The sequence below is a fragment of the Oncorhynchus masou genome, chromosome 8 (assembly GCF_036934945.1).
Source record: "Oncorhynchus masou masou isolate Uvic2021 chromosome 8, UVic_Omas_1.1, whole genome shotgun sequence".
NCBI classification, from domain to species: domain Eukaryota; kingdom Metazoa; phylum Chordata; class Actinopteri; order Salmoniformes; family Salmonidae; genus Oncorhynchus; species Oncorhynchus masou.
Genome location: NC_088219.1, coordinates 33,266,048 through 33,278,718, shown reverse-complemented (window position 1 = coordinate 33,278,718; position 12,671 = coordinate 33,266,048). Strand labels below are relative to the sequence as shown.

The window sequence follows — 12,671 nt, the reverse complement described above, 5'->3', positions numbered from 1 at the left end:
GACTTGTTGGTTTTATGGAGCCTGTGAGTCAGGATTTTCAGATGCAAATGGCCAGGATAGCTGATTGCCTTACGAAATGTATTAAATATGGTCATAAAGGTTTTTACATTCAATTGAAATACTTTCACTTAGGCAGTCACGTGAAGGCTTCAGGGGTAGAAGGTTCTGAATGTAACAACCATGTGTCTCTCAGTAACAAACACAGTCATACTGTAGGTGGTTATTTCTTGCATTCATTCGAAAGGCATGCAGGCAAATATGCAAACACAGCTTTACACCCTACCTACAGTGTTAAAATAACATCCCCAGTGTTAAGTGTTTAAAATCTAAACTCCTTGTGCTGAATTAACATGTTCTTGTGTTTAAAAAGTGTTGCAGCAAATTAACGTGTTCTGGTATGTACAATCTAAACACTGTGATGCATTTGGATTGGAATTCGAAATGCCTTGACGTGCTTAAAAAAAGTTTCACAGAAAAGTGTTTGGTTGTGTTTAGATGGTTGTCACCCACACCCACCTGCGGCCCCATCCTCATCCGCCCTGTTGTTCATGAGACAAGAATGGGAACCGGGAACCAGTCAGCCACTAATGAGTTCCATGGAAACCTCCACGGAGTCACCATGGAGTCACTGTTGCATCACCGCACACTAGCCAAACAACACGACAGATGATGCAAGCCAGCTCAATGCACATACAGTGCAGCAGGGATTTACAAACTCGGTCCTGGGGCCCCTCCCTGGGTGCACGTTTTGGTTTTTGCCCTAGCACTACCCAGCTGACTCAAATAACCAACTCATCATCTAGCTTTGATTATTTGAATCAGCTGTGTAGTGCTAGGGCCAAAACGTGGGGGGCGGCACAATTTCGAAAACCCTGCAGTACAGTGCTTAGAGAAGGAACAATTACCAAATGTTTGTGGTATTCATGATGCATGGTTTCTGCTGTTTTGGCTAGCAAATGGTAAAGCTAATCTCAAAATAACCCAGAGTGTAACAGAACAGTTGGTGAGTGTCCATAGTATTGCTCGAGCTGCCAATAAGTATGATTGACGCATAAAGATCTCTCTTCAAGTGATTTGTTGTCCAGTCACGTCTGTGGACTTGTCTGTGGCATACGACAGACAACTAATAATACATAGCATTATTATGGACAGGTATAGAAATAGAGTACAGTACATACAAGAGAGGATCAGGCCCTTTTCTTGTGCCACCAGTTAGTACCAATCAACGATTTCCAACAAAGCTAAGATGTGCTCTGCAGAAGTCAGACTCTGAGCCCAGACCATAGAAATAGAATTGCTAGAACGGGCATCCTATTCAAGTCAATGTTCTGTGATGGAAGAATCGGTGGCCATATTTGAGTGTAGGCATACCCATATCCATGTCTTCACTGTTCTCCCCAATGTAGGTCCAGAACATGACCCAGTCCATCCAGGTGCTGGACCAGCGGACACAGAGAGACCTGCAGTACGTGGAGAAGATGGAGGTGCAGCTGAGAGGTCTGGAGACCAAGTTCAGACAGGTGGAGGAGAACCACAAGCAGAACACTGCCAAGCAATACAAGGTACAGCAGCAGACCAGTACACCTACACCCACCATGCTGGGGCTATAGGGGCCATCACCATCACCACCACTCATCTGATCAAAACCACCTCCATCCCCCATGGATTGGTTTATGTGTGTGCCCACTGCCCACATCCAGCATCAGATGATTTACAAAGACATTCTCAATCAAAGTCGTGAATGTGCTGGGTCCCTCACAGATAATCAATGGAGAGCACTCCCAAAAATGTAAATTTCAATACTTATGTATTACCCATGCATGTTTGAGGGATGAGTATTGATATTGAACCATTGGAGTGCTGCAAATTTCCTTCTTCTATAGTTTGCGTGGAGTGCTTTTCATATTCTCTAGGAAAAGCTCTCAGAATTGAATGCATCAGTATGTGTCAAAATGAATTGTATTGGGACTTAAGACTTTTGAACAGGAACATTTGGGAATCTCTCTTACCGAGAAACTTCTTTCTCCACAGCAATAACCATTGCGACAATAACTACCACTGCCACTAATACTAGTAACGATAATGAATTATAGTATATGAGCTGGTACTGGGGGGATTCTAGAACATTCAGTGGGCACATGCAAAAACTATCATCAACCAGATATTAATTCATTGCTTAGCTCTCCTTCCTTCCTTCCTTCCTTCCTTCCTTCCTTCCTTCCTTCCTTCCTTCCTTCCTTCCTTCCTTCCTTCCTTCCTTCCTTCCTTCCTTCCTTCCTTCCTTCCTTCCTTCCTTCCTTCCTTCCTTCCTTCCTTCCTTCCCTCCTTCCCTTCCTTCCTTCCTTCCTTCCTCCATCTCCTCCCACTGCTTCCTTTTAAATGATTATCGACAATCCAAGTTTAGCACCCCTTTTTTTATTGATTGATTTAACTAATCAATGAAAGAGTAGATCCACCAGTAAGGTCATAGCTAACCAACTAGACCCTTTAAACCACATAATCATTAAGCCACACCTGCACATTGGTGTTACTTTCCTGGCACTCAGAAAAGCACATTTGTACATATTGTACGTCTCAACATAAACAGCCGTGTCGATGACAATTTGCGAAACAACAATTTCCACCCCCTGCACTCCTTTCGGCGTGTGTATATCTCCAATGCATGCCCCCCCCCCCCCCCACCTTCATATCACGAATGCAAAAATCAAAGCCTTTTTAACATGTTCTCTAATCCAGTGTGTGCATTACTGTGTGTGTTATTTTGTGTCTGTTAGATAGGTTAGTGAGCTAGATGTCAAAAGTATGTTATTTTCTTGCTTGCAGGGCTAACTTTAGGACATGTAAAGAGAGAAGAAGAGGCAGGTCAATCCCATGTTCCACCTGAACTGGGCTACCACAGTACTGAGCATCAAATAGTTTATGAGTGACCTTTAGCACCTTTAGTACAACTACTAAGAAACCCCACCTACCGCCTTTCCCAACCAGCCAGTCTACCTACCTATCTACCCACCACTGGTCACTTCCTGCATGTTACTGTTGCAATGTTTTCCATCCAAAAGCTTTTTCAAAAGTAAACATTTAGTTATTTACAATGATTGATATTGTTGTTTTGATGATTATGATTATTGTTGTTTTACTTTAGTTTTTTTTTGTCTATGTATATTTGGTCACGAAAGACTACCACGTACTTACAAACATTAGTGAGGATAAAATCCCAGACACTTTGTTGTGTGTGACATGTCGACGCATGTAACCTTTTGGAGATGTTGCATTTTAAACGATGATGACCAATAAAGCGCTTTCCCAATTGTTTCCTGGTGTACTGGGAGCTTGTGTTTAACGCAGCGGCTCGTCTCCAATAGGATGGAGCCTCCTGCTATCTCGCCGATACGGTGGAACACACACTGGGTTTGTTCCCTCAGACACACACACACACAGGTACAAACACTGTACACCCACACACACACACTAACAAACAGGGTGCTGTTACAGAGTTGTGTATTGTCAGAGAGTCAAGATAAGCAAGGCTAGAGTAGTCAGGGCCAGATAGGTGTTTTATCTTTTTTTCTTTTGCTGCTTTTTTGGAGTCTCTTATTTTTTTGTTCGCCAAAAGCATGACACTGAACCCAGCTTATTTTAATCCTTTCAGGCCATAAAAGCGAAAATGGAGGAGCTTAGGCCGTTGATACCAGTGTTGGAGGAGTACAAGGCCGATGCCAAATTGGTATTGCAGTTTAAGGAAGAGGTCCAGAACCTGACGTCAGTTCTAAGCGAGCTCCAGGAGGAGATGGGAGCCTATGACTACGAGGAACTCCACACCAGAGTGTCAAATCTTGAGGAGAGACTCCGAGCATGCATGCAAAAATTAGGTAGGCGGAGAAAGCTTCTGACACACACTCACACGCTATGGCTGCGTTATACACAGGCAGACCAATTCAGATCTTTTGCCAAACAATGGGTCTTTTGACCAATCAGACAGGCTCTTTTGACAATAATTGATCTAAATATCAGAATTGGGCTGTCTGTGTAAACAGCCTTTGCACACTTCCAGTGTTCATGGACAAGTTCTTTATAGTTTTAGACTAAAGTGAGAGCTTCAGGCACATGTAGTACACACCTCAGAAACGTTCAACATCAAGGTGCACAGTGTACGCAATGGATACACAGTGTACGCAATGGATACACCTGAAAAGAAACACACAATCCCTTTTTTTTTACACATTTGAACACACCGTAGCTTCTTCAGAGATCTCATGAGCGGACAAAACTATCACATACATGTTATCTGTGCATTATGTCTATCTTCCACACAGGTGTTTCAAAACAACTGCTTCTCAATACTCTATAGGCCCACCTTTGTTTGATCTCATTTTAAGAAAACAGGATCCCATATGTTTGCCTCAATCTAGCCACTGTTTAGCCAATGTGGTGTAGGTGCATTTGATTGACAGCATAGGTGAGTTGTATGCCCAATGCCCAACCTATGCCCAATTTTAAAGGGTGATTCACTTATTCGTAAACATATTCTGTCACGCGTGTGCTGAACACACACAGATTACTTCCTCTCTGCAACTTACACACTCTCACTCACCCTCATTTTCTATTTCATGTCCCCCCCCCCCCTTTATTTGACAGTGATGGCCCCCTGCTTACTACCAGTACATGATTATTCGAGCACCGGTCATGGTGTCGTCACTCACAGCTTGTGTCCTCAAATTGGCTCCCTTTTTCCTGTAACACCTATAGTGCGCTACTTTCGACCAGAGCTCTAAGGGCTCTCTGGTCAAAGTAGGGCACTATATTGGGAATCGGGTGCTATTTGGGACACGCGAGGAGATCAATCCACGTGCAAATCCTCTTATCTATGTAGAGTTCTGTGAGGATGAAGAGACACAACTGCAGGAGACAGTCCACCCAGCATACAGTAGTAGTAGTAGTACGAAACAATGAAATTAAATGATTTCACCGCTTTTAAAAGGAAATGCCAAACATTGCTAAAACATTGTAAAATATTCCGCTATCTCTGCCAGGTCCACATTGGGTAGACATCAATAGAAAAATAGGATCTATATTACTTCGTTTTTTTATTGGATGACGGTTATTTTTCATTCCTTAAAAGTCAATAGTCTGATCTCTGCTCAGGCAGCAGCAGACAAACAGCCAGAAAATGTTCTCTCTGCTCCCTATACCGTAGGCCTACTGTCTTTAGTCATCCTATTTAGCTAGGCTAGCCTGTCTAAGTATGCTAGGCTAGCCTGCCTAAGTATGCTAGGCTAGCCTGCCTAAGTATGCTGCAGGGCTGTCTGCCCGAAATCATTTGACTAGTCCCCGTCACTCTCTCTCTTCATGGTGCTGTGTACTTTCCTCTCTCATGTGGTCTGTGTGTATCCAAGGTAACGCAGCAGGCATAAAAGTGCATCCTAGTGATGGGTTCTTTGGTTGCAAATGGCTCTTTTTGAACAGCCTTTTTTGGTGAGGCTCTTTTTGGTGAACGTCGGAAACCGAATCCCTTCGGTGAAAGAGCCGTTCATTTGGCTCCCTGATTTCCATACGTGCTACTGCTTTTTGAGCGCAAAACAATGTTTTTCTTCAAAGAAGTTACAAAATATCTCCCCAAAGAGGGTGAATCCTCACTGCAGAAACAATAAATAGTGGGGAGAGCGCATCAATCTGGTCCATGCCGATTTTGTCACAGGCCATCTAGTCATTTTGCCAGGTAAAAAGAAATGAACTCACATTTCATGATCTGACATAATGGTAGCCTACCTTTTGGGCTTTACATTGGAGATTTGGCTTCTTTTTTTTTCTAGATAGTTTTTTTTTTTTTAAACGAAGAGCCATTTGGTAGCCAAATGAGCCGTCTCTTTTATGTGAATGGTGCCAAATGAGCCGGCTCACTGAAAAGACTCGGAATGTACATCACTAGTGTAAAAAAAAACAGGTGCAATGGATTTGTAGTTAACTACCATGTTTCTGCGCTGAACTAGGCTGAATATTTGCTTCATGAAAACTATAACTCCCTTCAGACCAGTGTCCCACTCTCTCGTGAATGATTCAATTTCTCTCCAGAGAAACCGCACGTTGGGCTCAGAAAAAACATAACTAAATGGAATTTAGGACTGACCTGAGCAGGGTAAACAACTAGGTTGGCACCAGGAAACATCAAATGGAGGGGAGAGAGATGGAGATAGAGAGAGAGAGAGAGAGGAGAGAATAAGAGATAAATAAAAAATACGCAATCATAGAGCGACTGACAAAGAGAGAGAGCAACTCCGGAAAGGAGAGACATGAGGGAGTGATGGAAAGGGGCATAGGGAATGAGTGAGCATGGAGAAATAGTGAACGAGAGAGGTAAAGGGAGAGAAAGAGAGCGAGAGAGAGAGAGGGAAGGTGAGTTAGAGCTAGAGAGAGAGAGAGAGAGAGAGAGAGAGAGACAGAGAGCTGAAGGAGAGGGAGAGATAAAGAGAATGGATCGCTGAAGGCCTTTCCTTCAGGCTGTTTTGTGGCAGATAGAGTAACAGTAGCTGTGACGTTGGCGACACAATGGCCATCCATCACGGGGACATGGCATCTCACAGGGATATAATCAAATAAATAAATCATCCTGTAGTGCTCCGGTTGGGCCGGTGAGGTCCCTTGTTCTGCAGGACAGGGCGAACGTGCAGTAGCTCCTGTCAGACCTGGGTTTAAATACTATTTGATATATATTTTCAAATTCTTTAGCTGGGCTTGATTGAGGAAGAGTAGTTGCAAAAGTGCCAGCCCCGGCCATCTGGCGCTCCAGGCAGGCTAAGGCAAACACCATTTTTGGGTGAAAGATTTTAATTAGTTTCTGAACCCAGGTCTGACTCCCATGTGTGACATCACAGGGAGTGGAACGACACCATCACATAGTGATGAATAGAGCAGAAAGGCAATCTCACCTAGGTCCCCAGGCACCGACGGCTCTCTCTCTTTCACTGCTACACATAGCCCGGCTTTACCTACATCTCGCCCCCTATCACTGCTTCACATAGCCCCCAGACACTTACATCTTTCTCTATCACGCTCCTTCTCCCTCCCCCTCTCTCGCACTCTCTTTTCTATTGTCTCTATATTTACACTCTTAGAAAAAAAGGTGCTATCTACAACCTCAAAGGGTCCTTCGGCTGTCCCCATAAGAGAACCCTTTGAAGAACCCTATTTGGTTCCAGGTAGAACCACAGAAGGTTCTACATGCAACCCAAAAGAGTTCAAGCTTGAACCAAAAATGGGTTCTACCTGGAATCAAAAAGGGTTATCCTATGGGGCAGCCAAATTTCCATTTGGTACCCTTTTTTTCTAAGTGTAAACATTACATCATTGCTCTTCCTCTTTATCACTGCTGTCTTTTCTCTTTCTTGCCTTCTGTTATTTCTCTCTGTCTCAGTAGACAATCCTCCTACTCTCTCCTATAGTCCTTCTTTCTGACCCCAGCTCACTATATAACACCTAAAGATAATAAAAACCAGTCTTCTCTCTCTCTCTCTCTCTGAAATATCTCTGTTCCCTTCACACTAGGATCAGGCTGTTCCCTCTTTTGTGTGTCCACGTTCATTCACTGATTCGATAATCCTCAAATCATCATTTCATTCCACAATGACTGACTGATGGTGTTTGGGTTATTTCAATGTTATAGTCTAGTAGTGATTTCCATTAGATTTCCCCTAGTCTAGCTCTGGTTGGCTGGAGCCATATTCAGGCCAAGAGGGGATTAGATTAGACCCGATGTGCATATTTCTCCCAGAGGTCCAGACCAAAAGGTAATCTAAAGATAGGAACGATTAGAGGAAATTAATAAAGAAATAAAGGTCCAGATTATTACTATAGTCTGGTACCCCCACTGAAGTGTTATGTAAGGGGCTGGTGGTAGTGGTGCTTGTTTGCCCATGTGATGTCGCGTTTGTCTTGCTGCTGCAGATGCTCAGGTGTCATAGTCACAGCCACACACACACACACACACACACACACACGCAGGGAACACACAGGAATGTGCACGTTTTACGCAAACCTCTCTACTTGATATATGAGTATATACAGTTTTCACATCAAAAACATTCAAAGTGTGACTGTGAAAAAAAGGAACAGAGTTGTCACAGAAATTGTGAGAGATGAAGATGGTCATGTGAGGGTGAAAGGAAAAGTAAAAGAAGAAGCAGAAATCTATATAAAAAAATCTATATATATATATATATCCTATAGTTGCATTTCACAACCACTTTATTGCCAGAGAGAGAACGGGAAAAGGAGGGAGAGAGGGATAAAGGTATAGAGGGCAAGAGAAGCATAGAGACAGTGAGAGAGAGAGAGAGTATATTTGGGGACGGGACCAGATAGCAGAAATGAAGATATAGTGAGAAAATGAGACCTTTTAAATGTATAGATTTGTTTTTGTCCATTAGCATACAGAGCAAGTTCAGTGATATTTTTTAATTAGTTTATTTATATCGAATTCACCTTTGCCTCATCAAAACAAAGTGTTATGTCAATTTAACAAAATACTGCCTTTTAAATTAAGGAACAATAATGTCAGTGTGTGTTTGAGCTGTTTGCTCGTTAGCTGACATTAAGATCTAACCACAGAATCGAGGTTGTTCCCCCATCTGTTTCAAAATAACAGCCCATTAGTCCAACTACCTGGCTGTCATCGGGGAGGGAGGCACAGCCGAGCGTTCAGAGCTAGATATGTCAACTTCACATTAACACCTCAATCAAGCCTAATTAACGACATGCTCAGCTCACACAGCTTAGAACAAATGGAAGCAGGAGCAACAACACAATCCTACACAACTTGAATAACAATGAAATCTCTCTCTCTCTCCATCCCTCAGACACAAACATAAGCACAGAATACCAAAGGCCATTACAGGACCTTTATTCTCTCAAGATGGCAGACAGATGGAGGAACCAACATAGACACACACAGCAATAAAATACACACATTCCATTCTTCTTTTGTGATTGAAGGCTACAGGTGCATGTTTTGTAAATGATGTTATAATGTGCAAGTACAACATGCTTTCTTTATTACAGCACGCTAGACAATATAAATAATACAGACGTGCCCTTGAATGCTGAGTCTACGAGAAGTATATGTTGTATCTATGAGAGGTATTTCTATGTCCGTTATTCCTTCACAGCATGTGGGAAGTTGACGGGCATCAGCGATCCTGTCACCATCAAGACGTCTGGATCCAGGTTCGGATCCTGGATGACTGACCCTGCAGCACCGGAGGGAGATACACGGGTAAGACACAGACAATCAATCAAATTTATTTAGAAAGCCGGTAGGGTAGGAAAGACATATCAATTCATAATATCTACCAGTAAATGCCAACTAAGGCAACAATGGATATGCAACCAGGTATTGAAAAAGTTTAGTCCGCATCAGGGGCGTAGACATGGATGGGCCTGGGTGGATCGAGGCCCACCAACTGGGGAGCCAGGCCTTTACAGCCCCACCCAATCAGATTGATGTGATTTAAACATTGTTGTGGACTTAGACCATCAACATTTTTTTGAAAATCTGAAAAATCTTAGAAAGACAAACAAGAAAACCATAGGAAAACATAGGATCTTTCACACAGGGTGCCTTTCCATTGCTGGGCAGGCCGTTAGGGAATTTTCTGGCAAAATTAGAGTATTCCCAATTCTCCAGGTACCACTACACCACTGCATAGGGCCGATGGAAAGACAGCAGTCACACACAGCATGATGTTAAATGATAAGCAGTCCATAAACCTCGACATAATAAGCCAATAGGTCCAAATCATAAGAACACAAAAGCACAACCATGAACTATTTCCCAATCTAAATGTACAACTATTACTTTCCATTGCAAAAAACACATTTCACTTTTATCACATAAAGTAACCAGTGAACTACAGTTTAAAGTGGACAGCCTCCTGAGTAGCGCAGCGGTCTAAGGCACGGGTCCGATCCCAGGTTGTGACGCAGCCGGCCGCGACCGGGAGACCCATGAAGCAGCACAGGCTCCTGTGGCGGGCCTGGCGCCTGCACACTGATACGGTCGCCAATTGGATGGAGTTTCCTCTGACACTTTGGTGTGGCTGGCTTCCGGGTTAAGCGAGCAGTGAGTCAAGAAACAGTGTGGCTTGGTAGGGTCGTGTTTCTGAGGACGCTTGTCTCTCCCACTGACAGTGTTTTAACAACTATGCAGATATGAAACAAACAGGCAATCATTATATCAGTCAAAAATATCAAATGACCAGTTTATGCTACAAAAACAAACTTTATAAGAAGCTTTAAAAAATAGGTTATATTTGACTCAATGTTCCATGACGTACACTAAGGCATTGTTGGCAGAATAGATGGATGCAGTTCAATGCATGATAAATATAATTCACCAATAAATGTCTTGGTAATCCCAAAAATGTTGCTATCAGGTTGTAAATCACAACTGGCTTGGTACATGCTGCTTCCATTTGGGATGCACTGTTTCAGTTTCAATGACTCAATATTCTGGACAAAAATGGACAAATGTAACTAAGGCTAATACATTCAATGATCACAAGTCAGTCAAAACGTGGCTAATAGTCTAGCATATAAATGACAGATTTGTACCTTGTCAGCTCGGGGATTTGAACTTGCAACCTTTCTGTTACTAGTCCAACACTCTAACCACTAGGCTACCCCACCGCCAGATGCCAAAGACAGTGCTACAGGGAGACAGGACGGACAGCTGATCGTGTGGCAGACCACGTGGAACAACACCAGCACAGGATCGGTACATCCGAACATCACACCTGTGGGACAGGTACAGGATGGCAACAACACATGCCCGAGTTACACCAGGAACGCACAATCCCTCCATCAGTGCTCAGACTGTCCGCAATAGGCTGAGAGAGAATGGAATGAGGGCTTGTAGGCATTTTGTAAGGCAGGTCCTCACCAGACATCACCGGCAACAACGTCGCCTATGGGCACAAACCCACCGTCGCTGGACCAGACAGGACTGGCAAAAAGTGCTCTTCACTGACGAGTCGCGGTTTTGTCTCACAGGGGTGATGGTTGGATTAGCGTTTATCGTCGAAGGAATGAGCGCTACACCGAGGCCTGTACTCTGGCGCGGGATTGATTTGGAGGTGGAGGGTCCATCATGGTCTGGGGCGGTGTGTCACAGCATCATCGGACTGAGCTTGTTGCCATTGCATGCATTCTCAACGCTGTGCTTTACAGGGTAGACATCCTCTTCCCTTGTGTGGTACCCTTCCTGCAGACTCATCCTGACATGACCCTCCAGCATGACAATGCCACCAGCCATACTGCTCGTTCTGTGTGTGATTTCCTGCAAGACAGGAATGTCAGTGTTCTGCCATGGCCAGCAAAGAGCCAGGATCTCAATCCCATTGAGCACGTCTGGTACTTGTTGGAATGGAGGGTGATGGCTAGGGCTATTCCCCCCAGAAATGTCCGGGAACTTGCAGGGCCTTGGTGAAAGAGCAGCAAGAACTGATTTTGACCCCCCTTTGTTCAGGGATGCATTTTTCCATTTCAAGTGTTAGTCACTGGTCTGTGGAACTTCTTCAGTTTATGTCTCAGTTGTTGAATCTTGTTATGTTCATGCAAATATTTACACATGTTGAGTTTGCTGAAAATAAACACAGTTGCCAGTGTTTTTTGCTAAGTTTATGTTTATGTAGCAAACTAAAAACACGTAGCCTAACGTTAGCTACTGTAGATAGCTAGCTAGCTGCTAGGAGGAATTCATGCCATTGGAGGAGTTGGTGAGTGACAGACTTTTTCCCCTCATATCGTTTTTTGGTGGCTATACACAGCTAGAGATACAGGTGTCATTTTGTTAGCGAGCAAGAACTTGAACGACTGTTATCCAGTTAGCATATCTCTTGCATTCGCAAATTCACTCTGGCTATCTGCTCCGACTTCAGAGCACTCTTGTCTGCGTGTGCCAGAGCGCAGAACAACTGATTAATTTTCAAACGCGTATGACCGGTATCAATAAACATAGGCAAAAAAAGTTATTTTTAACTTGTTCCAGATAACATGTAAACAGCCTAACCAGCTCTGCTACGATGAGTAAAATAGTCAGAGTGAGGTGTCTGGAAGTAGCTAGCTAGCAAGCTAGACAACTTTAGCCAGTTAGCTTGTGTGCTTGGTTGCGTTGGCAGTCAAGCTGCTGAAGGACGAGGACGAGGAGGCTACAATTCCCCATTGTCATTGGAATTTTGACAGTCAGCTAGATTAAAAAGTTTGATAGGGTTTATCTACTGTTCCTTTGTTAGATTTGGCTCATCTTGCTCTGTCTAGCATTAGTTGTTGATGTTGTTTCTGTTGTTGATGTGCATAACAGAGAGAGAGAGAGACTACATTTTCATGGTTGTTTGATCAATAGGACTGTAAAATTCCCAAATGTTAGAGGACTCCTGTGGTGTTTACATACAGTATTTGCAGAAATTCATTCACATGTATTTTATGGCTTTTGGTGAATGTGTTCTAATGATCTGTTGTAACTGCCTGTAAACACACAGTCCAGTTCAAAGTGAATGATGTCAGGTTCGTGTGACAAATGGCTTTTTTGTATAAAGACCTACTGAGGCTCTGATTGGCTACAGCACACTGGTCTGTGTATACTCTGGTCCTGGACAAGACATGTTTCTATTTAGTTTATTTAC

General features: G+C 43.3%; 1 protein-coding gene across 2 annotated transcripts in view; it reads left to right on the top strand.

Moving 5' to 3' along the window:
- The window catches only part of LOC135544552 (noelin-like), a 54,874-nt gene that overhangs the window by 35,649 nt on the left and 6,554 nt on the right, over positions 1-12,671 (top strand). For both annotated transcript variants that reach the window (XM_064972248.1, XM_064972247.1), the window contains exons 3-5: positions 1,407-1,562; positions 3,650-3,869; positions 9,159-9,265. In XM_064972248.1, coding sequence (XP_064828320.1) covers positions 1,407-1,562; positions 3,650-3,869; positions 9,159-9,265 — 483 coding nt within the window. The remainder of the gene's footprint in view (positions 1-1,406; positions 1,563-3,649; positions 3,870-9,158; positions 9,266-12,671) is intronic.